This window comes from Rhinatrema bivittatum, chromosome 2 (genome assembly GCF_901001135.1).
Source record: "Rhinatrema bivittatum chromosome 2, aRhiBiv1.1, whole genome shotgun sequence".
Taxonomy (NCBI): Eukaryota; Metazoa; Chordata; class Amphibia; order Gymnophiona; family Rhinatrematidae; genus Rhinatrema; species Rhinatrema bivittatum.
In genome coordinates, this window is record NC_042616.1 from 509,183,494 (window position 1) to 509,203,594 (window position 20,101).

At 45.4% G+C, this 20,101-nt stretch overlaps 1 protein-coding gene across 2 annotated transcripts in view; it reads left to right on the plus strand.

Moving 5' to 3' along the window:
* The first annotated feature begins 585 nt into the window (after positions 1-585).
* GMPR (guanosine monophosphate reductase) overlaps positions 586-20,101 on the plus strand; it is a 178,862-nt gene continuing 159,346 nt past the window's right edge. Inside the window, exons 1-2 of one of the 2 annotated variants that reach the window (XM_029590695.1) lie at positions 586-1,097; positions 19,513-19,632. In XM_029590695.1, the coding sequence (XP_029446555.1) occupies positions 1,011-1,097; positions 19,513-19,632 (207 nt within the window). In that variant the 5' untranslated portion in view covers positions 586-1,010. The remainder of the gene's footprint in view (positions 1,098-19,512; positions 19,633-20,101) is intronic. The other variant, XM_029590696.1, reaches the window with a different exon arrangement.

Genomic DNA, 20,101 nt, shown 5'->3' on the forward strand with positions numbered 1-20,101 from the left:
AATAAGAACAGGGAAGCCAAAAAATGAAAATGTGCAATGTGCTGACAGAGAGTTTCTTAATGTCCTAATTACAGCTGTATTGCAGACTGTAAGTAAACCCGTCATGAAGCAGGGAATTCTGGTACATGAAGTCCTTTGTCAGGTTGAAGCGTTCAGACCCCTTCAATATTGCTACAATGACATTTCCTATGCTGTTTCAAACGACTGCATATCCCTATGATATATGTTTTAAAGATAAGGGCTAAATGTAATATTGAATGAAAATGTATTATTGGAAGGTTACTGCTAGTTGTCATGCAAATGAGCGCAAACCTATGTGTGTGGGAGACAGACACATACAGAGACGTTTAAATTCCAGGGTAAATATAGCTCACGTGATCACATGGAATCAGTGGTACTTTAAAAAAAAAAAAAAAAAAAGGAAGTTCAAGGTCAAGACCAGCAGCCTCCACCTTTCATTCCAGCTGCAATGGGAGAGAAAAGGAAACAAGTTCAAAAAGGTTTCCAAACTGTTTTTGTTTTTGGTTTTTTTTTTTTCTCCCATCCCTGGTCAGCAGAGACTAGTACCAGTAGCGCTAGTTGAACCTGCTTTTCCGGCTTTGCCGTTTTCTGATTGTTTTCCTGGAAACGTTAAACGGATTGAGAAACTGAAGTATTGATGATCCTTCCGCATTGCTCTGGCTCGGTTACGCCGAACTGCAGTGGAGAGCGGCTGCTTCTGCTGTATTAGCGCGCGCGCCTGCGCGCAGAGAGCTCTATGCGAGCTGGCAGAGGAAGGGCAGGAGGACTCGCTGCTGCGGCTGCGGCTGCTCTGCAGAGGCACATTCTAAAAACAACCGTTGCCTAATAAAGTTACAGGGTTTTGGCATTCACTCCCTATAAATACTGTGTCTGCAGAGAAAGCAGGCTTTGTCTGGATCTGCTCAGCGTCCGGTTTACAGCAGCAGCAGCAGTAGCAGCAGCACGGAAACAGAAAAGAAATCCGTCTAAAGAAGGGAAAGCTCAGCGAGATGCCCAGAGTAGATGCAGACCTCAAACTGGACTTTAAGGATGTCCTTCTCAGACCTAAGCGAAGCAGCCTCAAAAGCAGAGCAGAGGTGGGGGCCGTTCCAGATAAGCATGCTTTTACGTTACTCGGCACTGGGCTTTTCTGAGCTGTCTTACTGTCTGTTTTTAGGTTTTAAAAACTCATAACTAAAGAAAGGGAGCCAAATGCAGTTTACTTGAGAGGGGTTTAAGTGACCTCCATGTAAATATGAGAGGTTTAAAGGGAATGGGGGAAGAAATCATTTGTAAAGGATTTTGCCTCCATGGCTTTCTGTTGCAATTTGAGTAGCAAAATCTTGACCTTTTATAAGGACGAGGAGTTGTAGGGAAATCAGTCTTCTCCAAGTAGGTGCACCTGCAAATTGCAAAGATATATGGATGAAAGATTTAAAAATGGAAGCATTTTGGCAGTTTCCCACTGGAGCAGTGTTTGCTGATATTGTTTACCCCTCCTGTGTGTGTTGGCAGGGAGGGGGGTGTTCCTGTGTCAGGCTGTTAGCGAGTGGTCCAGCCTGTGGAGCTGTCAGGTGAGAAGATGAGCAGAGGGGCCCTTGCCATCAGCCTTCCAAACTGGAAAAAGATACTATAATGACTAACCACAGCATCTTTCACAGTTTAATATGGTACATGTAGAGGATCTGTGGTCCACATTCACCCAACAGTAAATTAGAGTTTTATACTGTTCAGTATCCGGGGGGGGGGGGGGGGGGGGGGGGGGGTGGAGAAGAAGGAAAGAATGTATATAGTTGTTGTTGGAAGTACTTTCTCTCAAAAGAACATGTTTGAAGGGTTCCTTGAAAGCAGATCAAGGTTAAGAAAAATGGCATGATCGCAGAAAAACAGCAGTACAGACGAGCCAAATGAGAAACTGACTGCATCAGTCTGGTTTCAAAGCAGAAGGATAGACAAACACCCTGTATGGGGAAATGTAGGCTGTATAAAACTGCAGTTAGCTGCATGAGCAGCTGAAGCACTCTGTGCTTTTCAGCAGTTCTGGTCCTGTAAGTTTCATTGCTCATTCCATGCAGAGCACAGCGCAGTCTCTTAAAAGCTGAAAGTCAGTTACCTTCACAGAGCTGCGGCAGCCCAACCTCACTAGTACATTAGTGTCTGTGGGTGGGCCTTTGCAGCTGGTTACCTTAATGTGGTCCCCTTTTGAGTGCATGGCCTTTATTACCGGGTTTTGTTTTTCAGTATGTACAAGATAAGCCTGTAATCCAAATCTCCTGAGTATTATTCTCTATAAACGGTTTCAAAATAACATTTTGTGAGTCCTTCCTGCAGCCTAATGAGAGAGAAATGATCTTCCACTCTGTGTGATACTGAGCTAAGGTAGTTTCTCATAAGCAAACATCACCATACTGCAGAATGCTGCTGAGCAAAGGCAGCTAACATACAGGCCGATACAGTATAGTCCAATCGTGCGTCCAATCTGCCGAACCTAATAGTGCCCGCAACATGCAAATGCATGTTGATGGCCCTATTAGGTATTCCCGCGCGATTCACAAACTAAAATGTGCAGCCAAGCCGCACATTTTGCTTTCAGAAATTAGCGCCTACCCAAAGGTAGGCGCTAATTTCTTCGGGCACCGGGAAAGTGCACAGAAAAGCAGTAAAAACTGCTTTTCTGTGCAGCCTCCGACTTAATATCATGGCGATATTAAGTGGAGGTCAGAAACTTTCCAAAAGTAAAAAAAAAATAAATTTGAAGTCGGCTGTCGGGTCAAGAACCGGACGCTCAATTTTGCCGGTGTCCGGTTTCCGAGCCCGTGGCTGTCAGCGGGCTCGAGAACCGACGCCGGCAAAATTGAGCGTCTGCTGTCAAACCCGCTTACAGCCGCCGCTCCGGTCCAAAAGGAGGCGCTAGGGACGCACTAGTGTCCCTAGCACCTCCTTTTGCCCGTTTTTACTGCCGGGCCTCATTTAAATACAGAAGCGCGCGCACAGGAGAGTGGCCTGTGCGCGCGCCGCGGACTTTACTGAATCGGCCCGATAGGTAGGCAAGACTATTTGCTCGCTGACACTCTCCCCCACCCCCTGAACAAAAGACAAACTCAGGTTTTGGCTTAAACATTGGGCCACAGTTTATTAAATAACTTAACCCGAGCCCTTAACCATTTAATACAATAAGTCAAACCCCCCGGCCCCATTCCCCTTCCCCCTTTCTTCTTTGTACTTTGCTTACCAGCTCGTCCCAATGGTAAGACACGTCATCACCCCTCTCTCACTTACCCCGCCATGACTCCAGCGAGGGTAAGTTTGTGGCCAGAGCATCGGCCCCCCCCCCCTTGCTCATCGGTCATCCTGTGTAGCAGCCCCAAACTACACAAGATTCTCCCCTCCCACCCAATGTCCTTTATAATTACATACAAAACTTATAACTTAGGGCTCGGGTTTCTGCCACTAACAAAGGCAACCTAATTGTCTTTGTTCCCCCACTGCGGCCACTTACATCCTCCTAATTTGTTGTTCAAAACCTTCCTGTAGGGCATTGTTAAATAAATCTATGCCCATATCGGATAAGTGAACTCTATCTCTCCTAAACAAACCCACTAAAATCTCCCAAGACCAATCATGACGGACCCAGAAACCCCCTTGCCCCGTCATCCATTTGCCAATTTGCCTATTTAATTTCTTCACTCCTCTCTTCCACAAAGGTGTATTATGATCTCTGATCCGCACAATAATGTCAGACCATCCCACCTTTGTACAAGGCATCGCATTCATAATGCATGCTACATTTTTCCTCATGATTGCCACCAACTCCCGGCACAAACAATCCCCTATGTCATTACCTCCCAAATGAATGATCAACACCCTTGGATAACCATGCATCTTAACAAGCTTATACAGAAAGGCTTTGAACTCCCCCCATTTCATACCCCCTTTGAAAAACCATTGAACTCTCCATTTCTTGATGTCCAACTCCAAGTTTGTTCCATAAGGACGCTTCTCCGCCCTACGATACGCCCAGCGAACGAAGGAATGGCCCACGACCCAAGCACATTCCAAGACTCCAACCACCCCGTCCGACTCTGCAAAAGAAAAGATGACTAACTCCCCTGTCCTTCATCACCACAAGCCCCACCTGTCAATTCCGAATGTAATATCTGAATGCTTTCGACCTCCAACACTCTATAGATTGAATCTGCCCGCTGGTAAGCCCTAACTCAGCGGCTGTAGTTGCCGCACCAATCCGAAAGGAATGCGATGTAAAGCATTCACTCTCCCACCCTCAGCTCCTTACCACTAATTTCAAAACAGAAGAAAATTGAGATATGGTCAATGGCGACCCATTCGCATGGACCAAAAACAATCCCCCTCTGTTTGGTCTCACTCTCATAAACTCTTGCATGGTTCGTACTGGGCATACCGCTGCATCCCGCGCCGAGACTAATGATATCCAGTGACCCTTACCCCTCTAATCCGTTTTAGACTTGTGAAGACACAAGGAGACCCTTCGTTCATACACCCATACTCTATGTGCCTGCAATCCTGCACCAGTATTCGCCGAAGAGCGGGCTGCCAGCTCGCTCACTCTAAAAGCCCCGAAATAGGTAAGAATAAATGCCATCCGAAGGAGCAGGGCTTTGTACTGGGACCAACCCACCTTCCCCAATTGTTCCACTATCACTAATAAATCCACATACCTGTTGGGTCATCTTTTGTCGACCGCTCTTCCCCCATCCTTTCCCCAGCCCCCTAACACCCGTTTAACTAGAAAACTCCTTATCGTATTACCCCACTCTCCCATTTTCTGAAAGAAGGAGAACCCCGCTGAGAGTGCATTGATGCCAACGAATAACCATTCCCCTTTGCCCACAGTATGAATTGCACCACGACATATTCGTTGACTGGTCCTCCTCTCCAACCTAACTGCATCAAATAGCGCGACACTACTCCCCTGCCCGCTGCATATGCTTTCCAAGTGGCCGGTGCCATGGATTTCTGAATTAAGTGCCACGTCTCTGCAATCCCAGTTGCCATAGATGCTCCGGGAGTGCCTCTCCCGTCAAGCTCGCCTGAGGAGCCAACTCCTGAAAGACATCCCACTTGAAACGAGAAAGAGCATCAGCAATCAAATTCTTACTACCTAGCACATGTTTAGCAGTTAGTCACATTCAGTTGTAAACATAACAATACTAATTCCCGCATCAAACTGGAGATGTACAAACAACTGGCCGACTGTCTATTAATAACTTGACCTACCCCTAAATTGTCGCACCAAAAGACAACTCTCCTATTCTGCAAGCTAGTCCCCTAAATCACCTCTGCAACCATTATCGGAAACAATTAAAAAAATGTGATATTCCTTGTAATCCCATTCCTCTCCCATTCCTCTGGCCACCGCTCCGCACACCACTTCCCTTGCAAAATAGACCCCGAAACCGACAGCTCCTGCTGCATCTGAGTACAACTCCAAATCCACAGATGCCTCCCCTTCAGGAATAATGTGCACACCATTAAATGTAGTCAGAAAAACCTCCCACACCCCCATTTCCTCCTTCACACTACGCTTTACTCTGATGAAATGATGCCCCGCTCTAACACTTTTCGTTGAAGCCGACAGCCTACGAATAAATGTTCTACCCATAGGGATCACACGACAGGCAAAATTGAGTGACCCAATCAATGACTGCATCTGCTTTAAGGTAACCTTTTTTGCACCTCGAACCAACCTCACCAACTCATGAAGTTTGTCTACTTTATCCATTGGCAAACGCAACATCATTGCTTCCGAATCTAACTCAATACCTAAAAAAGTGATCTTACAAACTGGCCCTTCTGTTTTATCTGCAGCTATCGGTACTCCCAACTGCCTACATATTTCCAAAAAACCATTCAGCTGGTCATGACACATCTTTGAGTGCTTAGGACCCACAAACAAGAAATCATCCAAATAATGCAACATCTCCCTGTGCCCGGTAACCCTCATCGTCACCCACTGTAAAAAAGTGCTGAACGCTTCAAAAAAGGCGCATGAAATTGCACAACACATGGGCAAACAACGATCTACATAATAATCTTCAAAAACAAAACTCAGTAATGCAAAGCTCTCAGGATGAATTGGCAACAATCGAAATGCAGCTTCTATGACAAAGGCTGTCATAGAACAACAGACCTGCCAACAGGGCCCCCTTTCCAGCCTCCCTTACCAAAGCTACTGCCTCGTCAAAAGAAGCATATCTAACCGAATATGCCTCTCTCGGAATGAAATCATTGACCGAATCACCCGGAGGATGTGATAAATTCAAAATCAATTTGAACTTTCCCGGGACTTTCTTTGGTATAACCGCCAGGGGAGACAAATGCATGTGTTCGAAAGGTTTTGTCTCAAAAGGACCCACCACTCTTCCGAGCCTAAGTTCAGAGTGAATCTTCTCTCGAGCCACCGCCGCTCTCTTAAACACTGACCTGGCATTTCCCAACCTCCCACCGCTACCCGGACCCTCATATGGAATACGAAAACCTGCACTAAAACCAACGCTTAAAAATTTAGCTTTTTCAACATCTGGATAACACTGCAACCATTTAAGTAACACAGAAAGAACAACTGGTGAATCCGCTTTAGGTCGCAACATCTCAAGGCTTTCCTCCTTTGGCTGCACCTGTACCCTGCCCTTGAGGGCATTTTGTTGCAGGGTGAATGCCTCCGCATGTTGCGCACGCATGCCTAAATTTGCACTCGGGGAAAAAGGCATGTGAGTTTGTTATAACGCCAATAGACGTCTGATCCCCTGCCTGAACTCCCTTTCCCACTACTAAAACCACCTCCCGAAGCGGGACCACTGCCCACGCCTCCTGCTCCTACATGTTTCCCCTCTTTCTCTGTCTTCTGCATCATCTGTGTTAACCATAAATGTGTATCCTGAGACCCCCAGGACATAAACCTATTGCCTGCCATCTTGTCCCAGAATTTCTCATCATAGTTGAGCGAAGCCCAACCAGAATAATCTTTGAAAGCTCCTAGTATGCTGTCCGCATATGACAGCAATGAGCCATACTGAGAGGGATCAAAATGCCCCACCACGCTGGCCAATCGCAAAATTCCCCTCATCCAATTAACCACATTTTTGGAAATTTTAGGGCCCTTCCCCTTTCTTTTTCCCTTCTTCTTTGCCTTCTTGCTGTCCTTTCGTCCTCCCTGTCTCCCTTCTAATAATTTGAAAATATCTACGTATTTTCTTTTACGAATTCTCCTCACTAATCGCTTAGGAACCTCTTCCCACAACTCCATTAATGAAGCTAAAGCAGGATGCTCCATGTCCTGCCTGGCTCCTTCTTCCAACACTGATCTCCTGACCGGACCTTCTCACTGGAGCTGGAGGAAGATGACAAACTAGATGAAGAACTAGAACTGGGGCTCCTGTGTTTCCTTTTCATGGGCCTCTCCTTCAAAGGCCCTTCTCCACCTTGATTACCTGGCCCTGCTCCTACTGCGCTGCTCTCTAGCACCCCCGCAGTCTGTCCCTCATTCTCCCGTCTGCTGACTCCTGGCACGTCAGGTCCTACTGGAAAAGCTGCCTCCCTCCTGCCGCGAAGTACCTGGGAATACCTCCTCCGAATTACCTGGAAAAGAGAAAACAGTCCTGTCCCCTCCCCCCCTCGACCCTTTGTCCCTCACCCCTACCCCTATATCTCTGCCCATAGTGTCTATAAAGCCTTCGTTTTGCCATCCCCTCTGCCACGACTCACCTCTGAAGTGCTCTGGGCTTGTCTGAAAATCCCGTCCACCCCGCTCAAATCTTGCCTCCCAAGCTCGCCCCCCCAAACCCTTCTCTGCTCCCAGAAAACTCCCTTTCACCTTCTGCACCTCCCCTTCCCAATTTGGCCTCTACGAAATGCCCCAAAATATCAGCAATGAACTCCGCCTGAGACAAACCGCCCCGAGCATCAAGCTCCTCTGCTCTCCCCTTACTGCTGCCTGCCCCATAACCACTGCGTCCCCTACCAAACGTTCCCCGCCCCCCTGGCGCTGCCCTGTACCGTTCTGTGCATCAGATCCCTGCTCCTTCTATCCCCCCCCCCCCCTTATACTGCTGCATCTCCCATGAAAACCTGCCCCTTTAACAGAGCCAAGGGGTGAGGCTCCGCGCCCCCTCCCCTTCTTGCTGCCCACATTCGCCTGCAGCACCCCCTTCTCCTTTACCTCCCGTAACCTTTTCCTTACCTTTCCTTCCCCTCGGCTTGCCTCTACCCCTCCCCTCACCGGCACCGCGCCGAATCACCGGAGGTAGGCCACCCTCAGCCATACCATCCGGGGGGGGGGGGGGGGAAGCAGGAAAAACATCAGGAAAAGCAACCCCCGCAACATCGCCCCTCCCACGCTCCACCCCTAACCTGGGGGAACCGACCTCCAAAAATTCACCGAGGGAGGCATTGAAGGAGGAGATTTCATCCGCTGGCTCAGCAGAAGGAAAGCCTGATGGGAGGGCTGCCCCTCCGCCCTGAGGCGTGACTGCAACCACCTCCTCCGACTCCGGGCCGCTCTCACCCGAGTCGGAGGCTCCCTCCGGACCCGAGGTCACTGGGCAGGAAAAACGCGAGGTGGGGGGGGGCGGACCGAGGGCCGGGGGCGGAGTCGGCTGATAGGCACGGGGCGCAGGTCGTCTCGGACCATCGGTCGCCCCCATGGCAGACCTGCCGGGAGAATCAGGATCCCCTCCTTCCAGACGGCGCCTCAAACGCCGGGCAGGCGCTGCCCATCACCTCCCCCGTCGGGCCCTCGAGCCACTCTCTCCTTGCCCTTCTTCATAATAACAGCCCTGCCCAAAACCAGGTAAACACCGCAAATCCCTGCTTTTAGGCCCGCGTTAACCACGGCAACGGCGCAAAGAGCAAGCTCTGCCCGTTGCCTGGCTGCTCAAAGTTAACTGAGGCTCCCAAAGAAAAGGCGCCAGAGAACGTTACCCCTGGGTAACCGATAGAGAGGCAGCAATTCAAACAGCTGCCGTCGCCATGGGTTACCTCCCCCCTCCCCCCACAACTTTTTTTTTTTTTGTGTAAACATTTTTCTTGGTGTCCAATATATACAACAAACAACAGCATGGAAAAGGCCAGAATATGGCACCATTTCGTTAGATACCCACCTCCCCACCCCCCTCCCCCCTAGCCCTCTGCTTGCTCCTTGTTATCTTCAGCACCGCAAGACAGGCCCACAGCTGCTTCTCCCTATCCTCCCAGTGCCAAAGACATTGAGCAGCCCAGCCGTGCAGGGCTCAGCAGAGCACGATTAGCACACACTGTACCATGTCTCCAACGCCTTTATTTACGATGACATCTCACAGCTGAAAAATAATTGTATGTGCACTCTCCTGTGTGTGCAGTTTACATAGCTCTGTGCACATTGAGTTTGAGTCACCTACAATCTTTATGGCCTTTGGAGAGTGCATATCATTATTAAAAAAAAAATAAAATATATATATATATATTAATGACTTAAAAAATAGTTGTTCAAGCAATATTCTTCAAAATCAAAGGATATTTGTTAAAACTAAAAAGTAGATATTCAAAGTATGGAGAGGTGGAGCCACTATAGTCACTATATTAATTCCCTCAAACATGCCATAAACACCCATTCACCCAAACACATATGCAACTTTTTAAATTCACCTCCAATACCTTTCAGATTCAAATGCCTTTTTCAAGCAAGATTAAAGGTATAAATCTGGACCTGAGCACTGCAATTACTGCACAGCTCCCATACATTCCTATGAGATTAATTTTGCCACATTTAAATCCCTTATAAATTACAAAATATATTTCTGTAAAATATATAAATTACATATATTTTAAATATATTTCTGTAAAATATATAAATTACAAAATATATTTCTGTAAAAAGCCTTGCCTTTTAACTTTCAGAAAAAGACTTAAAACCTGGCTATTTCACCAAGCCTTTCCTGATCCTCCAGACAATTACTAGTTGCCCTTCACTCCTACCCGGTCTGGCAATCATTTGCACGAAATGGACTCTGAGACTTTCAGGTCAAAGCACCGTTTAAGCTGTTAACTCGTATGTTCTATGGTAACACTACTTATTTATTACCGGCCTTTCTTCTTTCCAGCTTGTTGTAAGCTTCCAAGTTCTCTTTCCCTGTTGATTGTAACTTTGACTTATTCCTACCATTGTTATCTTTCATTTTACTTGAATTGCTACTCCAGTTATTCCCTTGTTATATTGTAAACCGATCTGATATGGTTATTTACTATGAAGGTCGGTATAAAAAACTGTTAAATAAATAAATAAATAAATAAATGCCTTTTTCAAGCAAGATTAAAGGTATAAATCTGGACCTGAGCACTGCAATTACTGCACAGCTCCCATACATTCCTATGAGATTAATTTTGCCACATTTAAATCCCTTATAAATTACAAAATATATTTCTGTAGATCAGGAAATATATGGAAACTTAGCAGAGCTAGCTGCAACAAAGCCTATTCTTTTATTCTATCAATTACCCCCAAACTATTTTAACAACCTTCCCCCTACCTTTAATAGCTTGCTAAAAATTTCCATGCAAAAGTCATTTTTAAAGGGCTAGTGCCACTTCAGCCACTGAGGCTCATTGAACTTGCCTTTAAAACAATTTTGACTTGTGTAATGCGTATGCTATCCTACATAACACGAAATCTATTTTTCATATCCTATTTTAGTTTTATTTGTATTCACAACTTTACTTCCCCTCACATTTATTTGGTCACACGGTATACCTTCACATTTGTATTACACAGAAATCCTTTTACACATGTATACTTCTCATCTACTTATGTGCATTGGATTATAGATTCTTAGAACTGCAGGGATATTAAATGACATTGGCATAGTGCACTGCTACATTATCAAGGGAGACTCATTCATACTGACCACTTATAGCACTAGCTATTACTAAAAATAGAAAGACTGGTTGATGCCTGCATTGCTCTCCTGGAAATGAAGGGAAGCTTAAATAGTAATGGACTTTTTAAAAAAGCATGGAATTAATACAGAGGATTCTTATTTTTAAAAAGTAAAGTAATAGTGGAAGCATGAAGAGGTAGCATCACAGGCATGTTGGACTACTAATTTTAGATATGAGCTGCATGGTCTAGCAGTTATGACCCTAACAGAGGTGGTATCTGGATTCCAAGAACGACTTGGGGTTACCCCGCATGGAGTGGCAGTCACAGCTCTAACATTGGTAGTGTCACTGTGTTGGACTTCTAGGAAGGCTGCATGGAGTGACCTTGGTTAAAAGGAGGCCAGATGTTTTGGATAATAGCCTTGCTGGATTTTGTGGTTGTATGGATTGTTTAAAAGCTTGATGTTAACACAGGGAGGGGGGATCTGGCTGTTTTATTAATTGTTAGTCCTGTAAGAATCAAAAAGGAAGGTGACAAGGCTTGAAATGGCCTAGCATTGGAAGTGACGGAAGCCCAGTACATTAACACATTCTGGAAAGGTTTAGGACTGATATACCTTCCCAAGTGACACTGCTCTTCCTCCTTCTCATAACCATACTATTCTGCTGCTTTTCCTCATCCTCTTCTATCGTTATCCTTTAAACCTCATTCTGTACTGTGTTTGAGAGCTTGATTGATTGTGCTTTGAAGTACATTTGTTTCTGTCTGGGAGTATGATTAGAGCTACGTCCTTGTTTGTTTTTTTCCACCCACTCTGCCTCAAATCTACATTTATAGACTACTGCCCAATTAGAGGGCAGAGGAGATAATAAGTGCAAAATAAATCCTCACGCAAACTTGGTAGAGGAGTTAGGGGACTTACACAAATACGGGCAAAATGTACCCTGGCTTAAAGAAACAGCAGGTTTATTACAGATCACTGAAAAACAGGTTAGGCAGAATTACTTGTTGTTGGTTTGGGAAAATACTGTTTTGTACTAAGAAGGGAAGAGTAAGTAATTTATTTGAGTCAAATTTTTCTGAGAACAAGAATTAAGTACATTTCAGGGGAAGCTTGATTGGAAGATTCTTTATTAGATCTTTGTGGTAATTATTTCTAGTTGGTATAGTTTACTTTTATACCCTAAGACAGTTTTTCCCAACCAGTGTGCCTTCAGACCTGATCAGGTGTGCAACAGAAGAGTCACCACTGCCTGATCTAAAAATCTATAAATCTTTAAACATTTATAGAGAAATGGGGGGGGGGAGGGCAACATCTGGAAAGCCATGTACACTGCTGCTCATTGTATGGGAAATCAACATCCAAGATCTAGAAGCAGTCGTGGAAGAGGCTGACTTGGATATAGTGGCAGTCATGGAGACATCGTACACAGAGAAACGTAACTGGGATACAATTATAGCAGGCTATAATCTATTCAGGAAGGAAGGGTAGGAAGAATGGAAAGAGGAGTGGTGCTGTATATATATAAAAAAAAAATAATATTAAAGCAACAGAACTTCAGGCTTACAAGGTAATGAGGGGGCACTGTCTGTTAATCTAGAAAGAGGAAATGGGACATCCATTTATTCTGGTGTGATATCCAGATCTTAACAGGCAGAATAAATGGATAGCCATTTAAATGAAATTGCTATGAAAGGGGAGGTGCTATTGCTGAGTGATTTCAGTCTGCTGGTGGTTGATTGTATCATCCCGGCAGCGGTGTCATTTAGAAGGAGGGTGTCCTGAATTGTCAGCAGGAAGAACTGGCTCTGGCAACTGGGAACAGAACAGGCACATGAGGAGGCGATACTGGACTTGCTGCTTACAAATGGGGAGGAGTGTGCCCGATGTTATAATGGGGATCACCCGGTTCAGTATTAGTGCACAAGCAGTGGTAGTTCATTCACAGCCCAAGAGTTCGGTAAAACTGACTTGTTAGGATGGGGGGGAGAGCACCTCAAGGAGACTCTAACTGAATGGGATAAGCCACTGCATGTTTCTAAAGAAGTGGCTGAAAAGGATTTATAAACATAAGCAGTGGTTGCCAGCACAATGATCTGTCAGGTGGAAGAGAATGCCTGTTTAAATATGAAACCCCTGTGCCAAAGGGTCACCTTCCCAGCCCTGGGGAGCATTTGTCTGGCAGCGCCAGGGTGGGATAGACTCAGTCTCTGGGCATGGGCTGGGGAGAGAGGATAACTTGTGAGGCCAAACTGGTTGAGGATAAAGAAAAATCCAGTGTCCACACCTGTCTTGTGCTCCAATAAAATACATTTTTTAAAATTGTAATCCAAATAGATAGAAATAGAAGAATTTTCATGTTCAAAACATAATTCAAACTGTGAATAGGTTTAATAGTTGTCTCGAATAGATCACCAAGCTCCCAGTTCACCGCTTTCCTCTTCTTCACGATATCCTTTGTATTTCATAATCTTTGTGGCTCCATCTCCTTCTCCTGTATTGCTGCACTTCAGGGCAGTCTCTATTTCTCTTAGCTCACTTTATTCCTTAATGCACTTCAGGGTAACTTCTCTCATCACATATTCTCCCTTTTACTTTCCTTGTGGGACCAGTGAGGATCCCAGATGATGTTATCCTCTGTTACAGAAGGCTCCACTCTGCACTCACTTCAGAAGCAACTCACATCCAGACACACACTACAGGAGTTGCATCAGAGTCTGTACACCCCACCAGTCCTTCGGGCATAGTGTCAGTCCCCTGCCCTACGCTGAAATAACCAGCTGCAAACCCACCAAGGTCCATCCAGTCCACTCCCCTTCAACACAGTTCCTGAGACTAGGTCCACACATAAACCTCTTCCTTTTTGAGTACCGAGTACTCACTGTTCAGCTTCAGCTCACAATCCAGTCTCTGTACACAGAAGCTGCTCTTGAGACAGTGCACTCCCCAGTCCATTGGAGCTTAATGCTAGTCTCGAGCCCTGTGCTGAAATAACCAGCTGCAAACCTCCTCCAAGGTCCAGCCAGTACCCCCTCCTCCCAGCACAGTCTCTGTATCCAAACTCCAAACTTTGTCTTAGTAAGTAAAAACTTGTAATCCACTCTTAGGCACTTCTAGTCCCCTCAGGGTAGTTAGAAACCCCAGGCACTCCTCTGTTCTCTCCCTTGTACTCCACACTGGTCTCTCTGATTGGATATTAACATAAACTGTAGGTAAATCACACCCACACTGTGGGTCCTTGGTAGTTCTTCCAGTTGAAGCACGGCTGTTCTCCCCTCTCCTCTGGTATATACTGTGTAGCACATCTGGATAAAGCTCTGCTGTTTCTCTTTTCACTCTTGTCATGGTCCCTCCAGAGCCCCCCTGATGTCCTGACTCCTTCCTCAGATGACCAGCCTTGAGCCCATGCACATCTCCTCCTTTTGTACACATACTCCTTTTACACAACTGCAACTCACTCCACCATTGGCTAGCAGTCACACTTGCCACTCACCACACACTTCCAAGGCAGGCCTTATACCACACTCTTTTAACCTTTTTTTTTAAAAAAAAAACAACAAAAAACCCCCCACAATATATACACCCTTTATAGGAAGGGCTGCCCCCTATCTTCTCCTACTAGCCATGGTCCCTAAGATAAAATTCAGATAACCTCTGTTAACCAGAGCATTCTCATTTTAAGTTATAAGCTGAACTTCTGAACTCCATAATTACTGACAGTAAGTACATAGCCCAACAAATCTGAGCTACAATGCCATCTAATGACCCCATAGGGTTACAAATTGATGTGACTTCAGTTGTTTTTTGAAGGCCTTACTGCAGGCTTGTTTGCATAGGGTTAAAGATAGTTGATTCCAAAGTAGCGCTCCTGTTACCAAAAATAACCTCTCTCTAGATTCTGAAAACCTAAATCTGTGGCTAGGAATGTCAACAATCCATTGTCCTCTGACTTCAAACTCTTCACTGGACGATCAATTTTGAGCAAATAATTAATGCAAAAATCATCACATAATCTGTTATGAATCATGGTAAAAATTTCATAACGTATCCAAAACTCAATGGGTAACCAGTGTAAGGAGTTTAAAATTGAGGTAATGTGATTTGGTGATCCCTATCAAGATACATAGTAATATAGTAACATAGTAATGATGGCAGAAAAGGGCCAAATGATCCACCCAATTTGCCCAGGAAGCTTCCTATGATAGTATCTTACAGGTCATCCCCAGGCTTCTCTTAAAAGTAGCAACTGCCGCTCCATACAGTTATCTCCAAGCCTTATGATAACCCATAAAAAAAAAATTACTTCTAGCAAAAACATTTTTACTGGGTGAAGAGCCTTCTTCAAAATTTAGACAGTGCTGCTTGACGTGCTTTGCTTATGGACTTGGCCGTAGAAGCAATCCTGTGCTTTTTCCTTTAAGTCTGCATATTAGTATCCCAGACCATAAAAGTTAGGGCCCGTGTTGAATGTCATCTGAATCCAATTCCTCTTCCACCCCCAGCCCCATCCCTGCCATCAAAGCAGAGAGTGAAGTTGCAGTTGTGTCAAAAGCATCAAGGCTTATTGATTAAGGGTAGTAATCCCGTGTCTTCTGTTAAGGGTAGTAACTGCTGCTCCATGCAAGTTACCCCCATGCTTATCAGTTCCCCAGTCCATAAAATTTGGGGCCCTCATTGGTCGTTGTCTGAATCCAATTCCCCTTTTCACCCTGCCATTGAAACAGAGAGCAATGTTGCAGTTGCATCAAAAGCCTCAGGATTTATTGGTTAAGGATAGTAATCAGGGCCAGTGGGCAGAGCAGCAGAGTCAGAGGTCAGGGTAGCATTTTTGAATGGAGTGGCGGCAGGAGGAGACACAAATGAGGTACGATGGGAGACAGTGGTGGGGTACGCAATATGTGGCAGTTGGGTTGGTGCGGGGGATCACGTGATGTTACCTCATCATCACCGCCTAGGGCGGCTGCAGATCCTTGCACTGTCACTGGTAGTAATCCCCATGCCTTCTCTTAAGGGAAGTAACTGTCATACCAGCAAAGATCCTAGCAGCAGAATTTTGAATAATCTGCAAGGCCTTTACAGTACATTGAAGCAGACCCAAATATAAAGAGCTACAGTAATCAATGCTGTAACACAATTCAAAAATATGTCGAATTGAGATATGTCTTTAATCTCTGTAGCAAATGGAGCTTCCAAAATGATTTTTATATCAGCAATTCAACATGTCCTTTGAAAGAATCTCATTCAATAATATCTAAGTTTCTTGACTGTCATACAACTGGAATGGAATGTCCTTGAAAAGAAAAAACTGATGGGAAACATTTTTCTACATTTTTACGTCAGTAGATAATCTCAATTTTAGTTAAATTCAACAAAAGTTTAACGCTTTTGTAAGCAATATTGCAGACAGGCTATTGGGAAAGGTTTGCCTTTTTGCAGATGATACCAAAATTTGCAACAGATAGACACACTGGAAGATGTGGAGAACATGAGGAGTAATCTAGTATTTTTTAGCATTTCTAATCACCTCAGGGGTCTTGCATTTAGGTTGTGTGGAGACCCCCTGGTCGCCCATAACAACTAGTTGGGAGAAACCATTCCCTGCAGCACCTCCCCCTGAGGTTGTTTAATCCCTGCACAAAAGAGGGGGTTAGGCTAAGATCAAGCATGGTCATTTTGAGTTGGCATCTGAGGAAGAAGGAGCTGGGTTCAGGAACTGGAGGACTCTTTGGAGGAGCCCCTATACAAGGCACCCCTTGCCTGCTTAGGATCTGCCTCTGGTTCTGCATTTACTGTTGTCAGTTTATTGAATTTAGCTGGGGTGAGACCCTGGTTCCATGCGGTGAGGGACTAGCCCCATATCCAATGGCCAGGGGTGAGAAGACCTGCAGTGGAGGTACAGCAGTAACTCATCTCCTTCAGAGAATGTTTTGGACTGTGAGAGGTTTGCCCAGGTTTTGGTTGTGAAGAGACTTTGTGCCACCCCCTCCTCTTAGAAGAGTGTGGGCTATATTAGCCTGGGTTTTGCAAGTACTGGCCTTTCCTTCCAAGAGGTCCCAAACAGAGGTTGCAGGAGAAGAGAAGCAGGCAGTTCTGGAGACCCTCTACAGGATCTTCATCCAGGGGATCAGGAAACAGGCTGGGTACCAGAGATGGAAAAGTGAGACTCTGGTAGTATTTCTCTGTGTTTTAACGGGAACCTCGCACAAAGTAGGAGTTTCCCCTAGTGGTTTGGATTCTTATGCACTCAGTACAGGAGTGGTAAGCTAAGTCCCAGGGAACCTGAGATCAGCAACACCTACCACAGAAGTAGACCCAACAGCAGCTGTAACTTCACACATTTTGGGATGACTGGACATCTGTTTGACTTTCAACGAATCAGTACATTTATTTTGAACACCCACAACTGTGTCCAGTCTGTCTGTCCCTGCAGCCCTGCATCACAAAACGTCACCAGAGATAAACACCCACTAGGTGGAATTCACAACCCCACCTAGCCATGAGGTCTGCCTTCACCCCCACACTTTGGGGACAAGTGAGAGGGGAGAGATTTGCTTGTAAAGGCAGCCCCAGAAACAAATGCTGTGGAGTGAGGGGGGTCATAGGATGAGGGTGAAAGGAGGCAGATTCAGAAGTAATCAAAGGAAATATTTCTTTACAGAAAGGGTGGTGGATGCATAGAACCATCTCCTTGCGGAGGTGATGGAGACAAAGACAATACTGGAATTCAAGACAGAATGCAAGAAGCCCAGAGGATCTTTGAGGGAGAGGAAGAGACTATAAAGCTGAGTAGGCGATGAAGATGGATGTTTCTACGATGCTCTTCTTCCTCTTCCTTCATCCCACCTGCTTCCTTGTGTGGCTTCGTCTCCACATTATACATGTCCTGGCGATGCTGCTGCTCTTCTTCATCCTTACTCTATCGCCTTCATATTGCTTCTCCTCCTTTCTTCTCCTGCCTCCGATTGACACTTCTCCTTTATATTTCATCCCTGTCCTCCCACCTCCTCCCCACCAAGGCATTCCTTCACACCCTGACACCCTCGTGATGCTACTCATACTCCTGGGGGAATTCTGCGCACAAAAACTTAAAATTCTGCAAACTTTATATTGGTCAAAATAACACAATTTACATGACAGTCTTTAAGTAATTACATTTTAAATTAATACAGAAAAAAGTTATTACTTAGAGACGCAGAATTTTAAATATTTTGAGCAGAATTTCCCTAGAAATTCACTGTAAGAGTGTCTCTTCCACTCGCTCTCCCTACTCCCCTGGCCACTTTGCCCTCTCAGGCCCCAACTCTTCCACCTGCCAGTACCTCGCCCCTCCACTTCTAGGCTCAACCCCTTCCACTCTATCGCCAATCCCAGAGTTTGATCCCATTCTCAGTACTGCTCCTCACACAGGCTCCCTCTGTCCTTCTCTCTCTCACACACATGCTCCTTCTCTCTAGTACACATAACACCCCCTCATACAGGCTCCTTCACTCTCTTACACACACACACACATCCCCTCATACAGGGCCCTCTCTCTTGCATGCACACCCACACAAGCTCCCTTTCTCTCACACATACATCCTCACACAGGCTACTTCTCACGCACTCCTTCATGCAGGCTCTCTCTCACACATTCAAAATCCCTTCACACAGGCTCACTCTCTCACAAACAAGCACCCTCACATACACACGATCCCTTTTTCATACACATGCCCTTCCAATCTCTCACACACATACATACTCCTTCACATTCTCCTCATATAGGCTCCCTCTCTCTGGCACCCACACTCAAGCACCCCACCCCCCTGCCTTTTCACCTCCCATGCTCTCTTTCACACCCTCCTGCTTACTCCCCTGCTCTCTCTCTCACCCTTCCCTCCCCTTTCTCACACTCCTCTCCCTCTCCTCTCTCTCACACACACAGACACACACACACACATTCACTCTCACCGGGGCCTTCATCTTCGCCACGAGCAGTGTGTGTCCTGTGGCATGAGGGGGCCTTCATCTTTGCAGCAAATGATGCACACTCCACGGCACACAGGGGCCTTCATCTTTGCCACAAACGGCACGCTAGGGCCTTCATCTTCGCTGCGAGCGGAGCGCGTCCCACGGCACACAGGGGCCTTCATCTTCGCTGCGAATGGCACGCCAGGACCTTCATCTTTGCGCGTGCCGTTCGCAGCATGCCGGGGTCTCCTCTTAAATTTTCTGTGCAGAATTTGGCAATTCTGCGCAGGGGGGGAATTCTGTGCAAATTCTGCTCCCTCTCTACCTACACAGTGCACACGAGCTAAAACAGGGCACTTCCTCATGTTGAAATAAACGTATATTTAATTTCTTCAAGAGACCAAAAATGTATTAAGCACAATTATATTATTTAGGTTTCATCTTCTAGTTAAATGTGTCAACCACTAGTTAGGGTCATAATACATTCCATATGCAATGTGGAGTCTTGCTTCTAATCGAAACATTTTGTACGTGAATGAGAATGGGCAAGTAATTTCATTACCTTAAGTGAAGCGTTGAGGGGATTCAGTTTGATGAAGAAGTGTATGACGTAGTAGAAGACTAAACTTGGACTGATTGCTAATAATAATCAAATCCTGCTGTGTATTTACAGGTAGATCTTGTACGCACTTTCATATTCCGCAACTCCAAGCAGACATACACTGGGATACCCATCATTGCTGCAAACATGGATACAATTGGCACATTTGAGATGGCAAAGGTTTTGAGTAAAGTAAGTGTTAACATTAACCTTTTCTTCCCAAAGTGAAAAAAAAAAGTTTTCCATACTCCAAAACCAGAGTGATGCATACTTTTACACCTATTTCATTCTTTATTTATCTTGTATTCTTCTTCCAAGAAGGATGATTATCAGGGGCTGGTGACTTCATCTGACAATGACGCTTCAATATCCCTCTGCCAGTCAGGGGCCACCCTATGCTGTATGTGGTTAAACTCTGAGATATCACCTTCACCAGATGGACAAACAGTGGTAGCCTTGTAAGAGTCCGTCTTTTTGTCTGTACTGCCATAAAGCTATTATGCTAGCCCACTGCAATCCATTGTAAATAAAATTTGGGTGATGGGCTTAAGCTCTGAATAGAAAAATAATATTGTTTATAGCCCTTTATTTTCAAGCATAGCTTTTTCACAATGTTTTTAAAATAATAGTATCTCTGCAACTATCCCAGAAGTGAAAACCA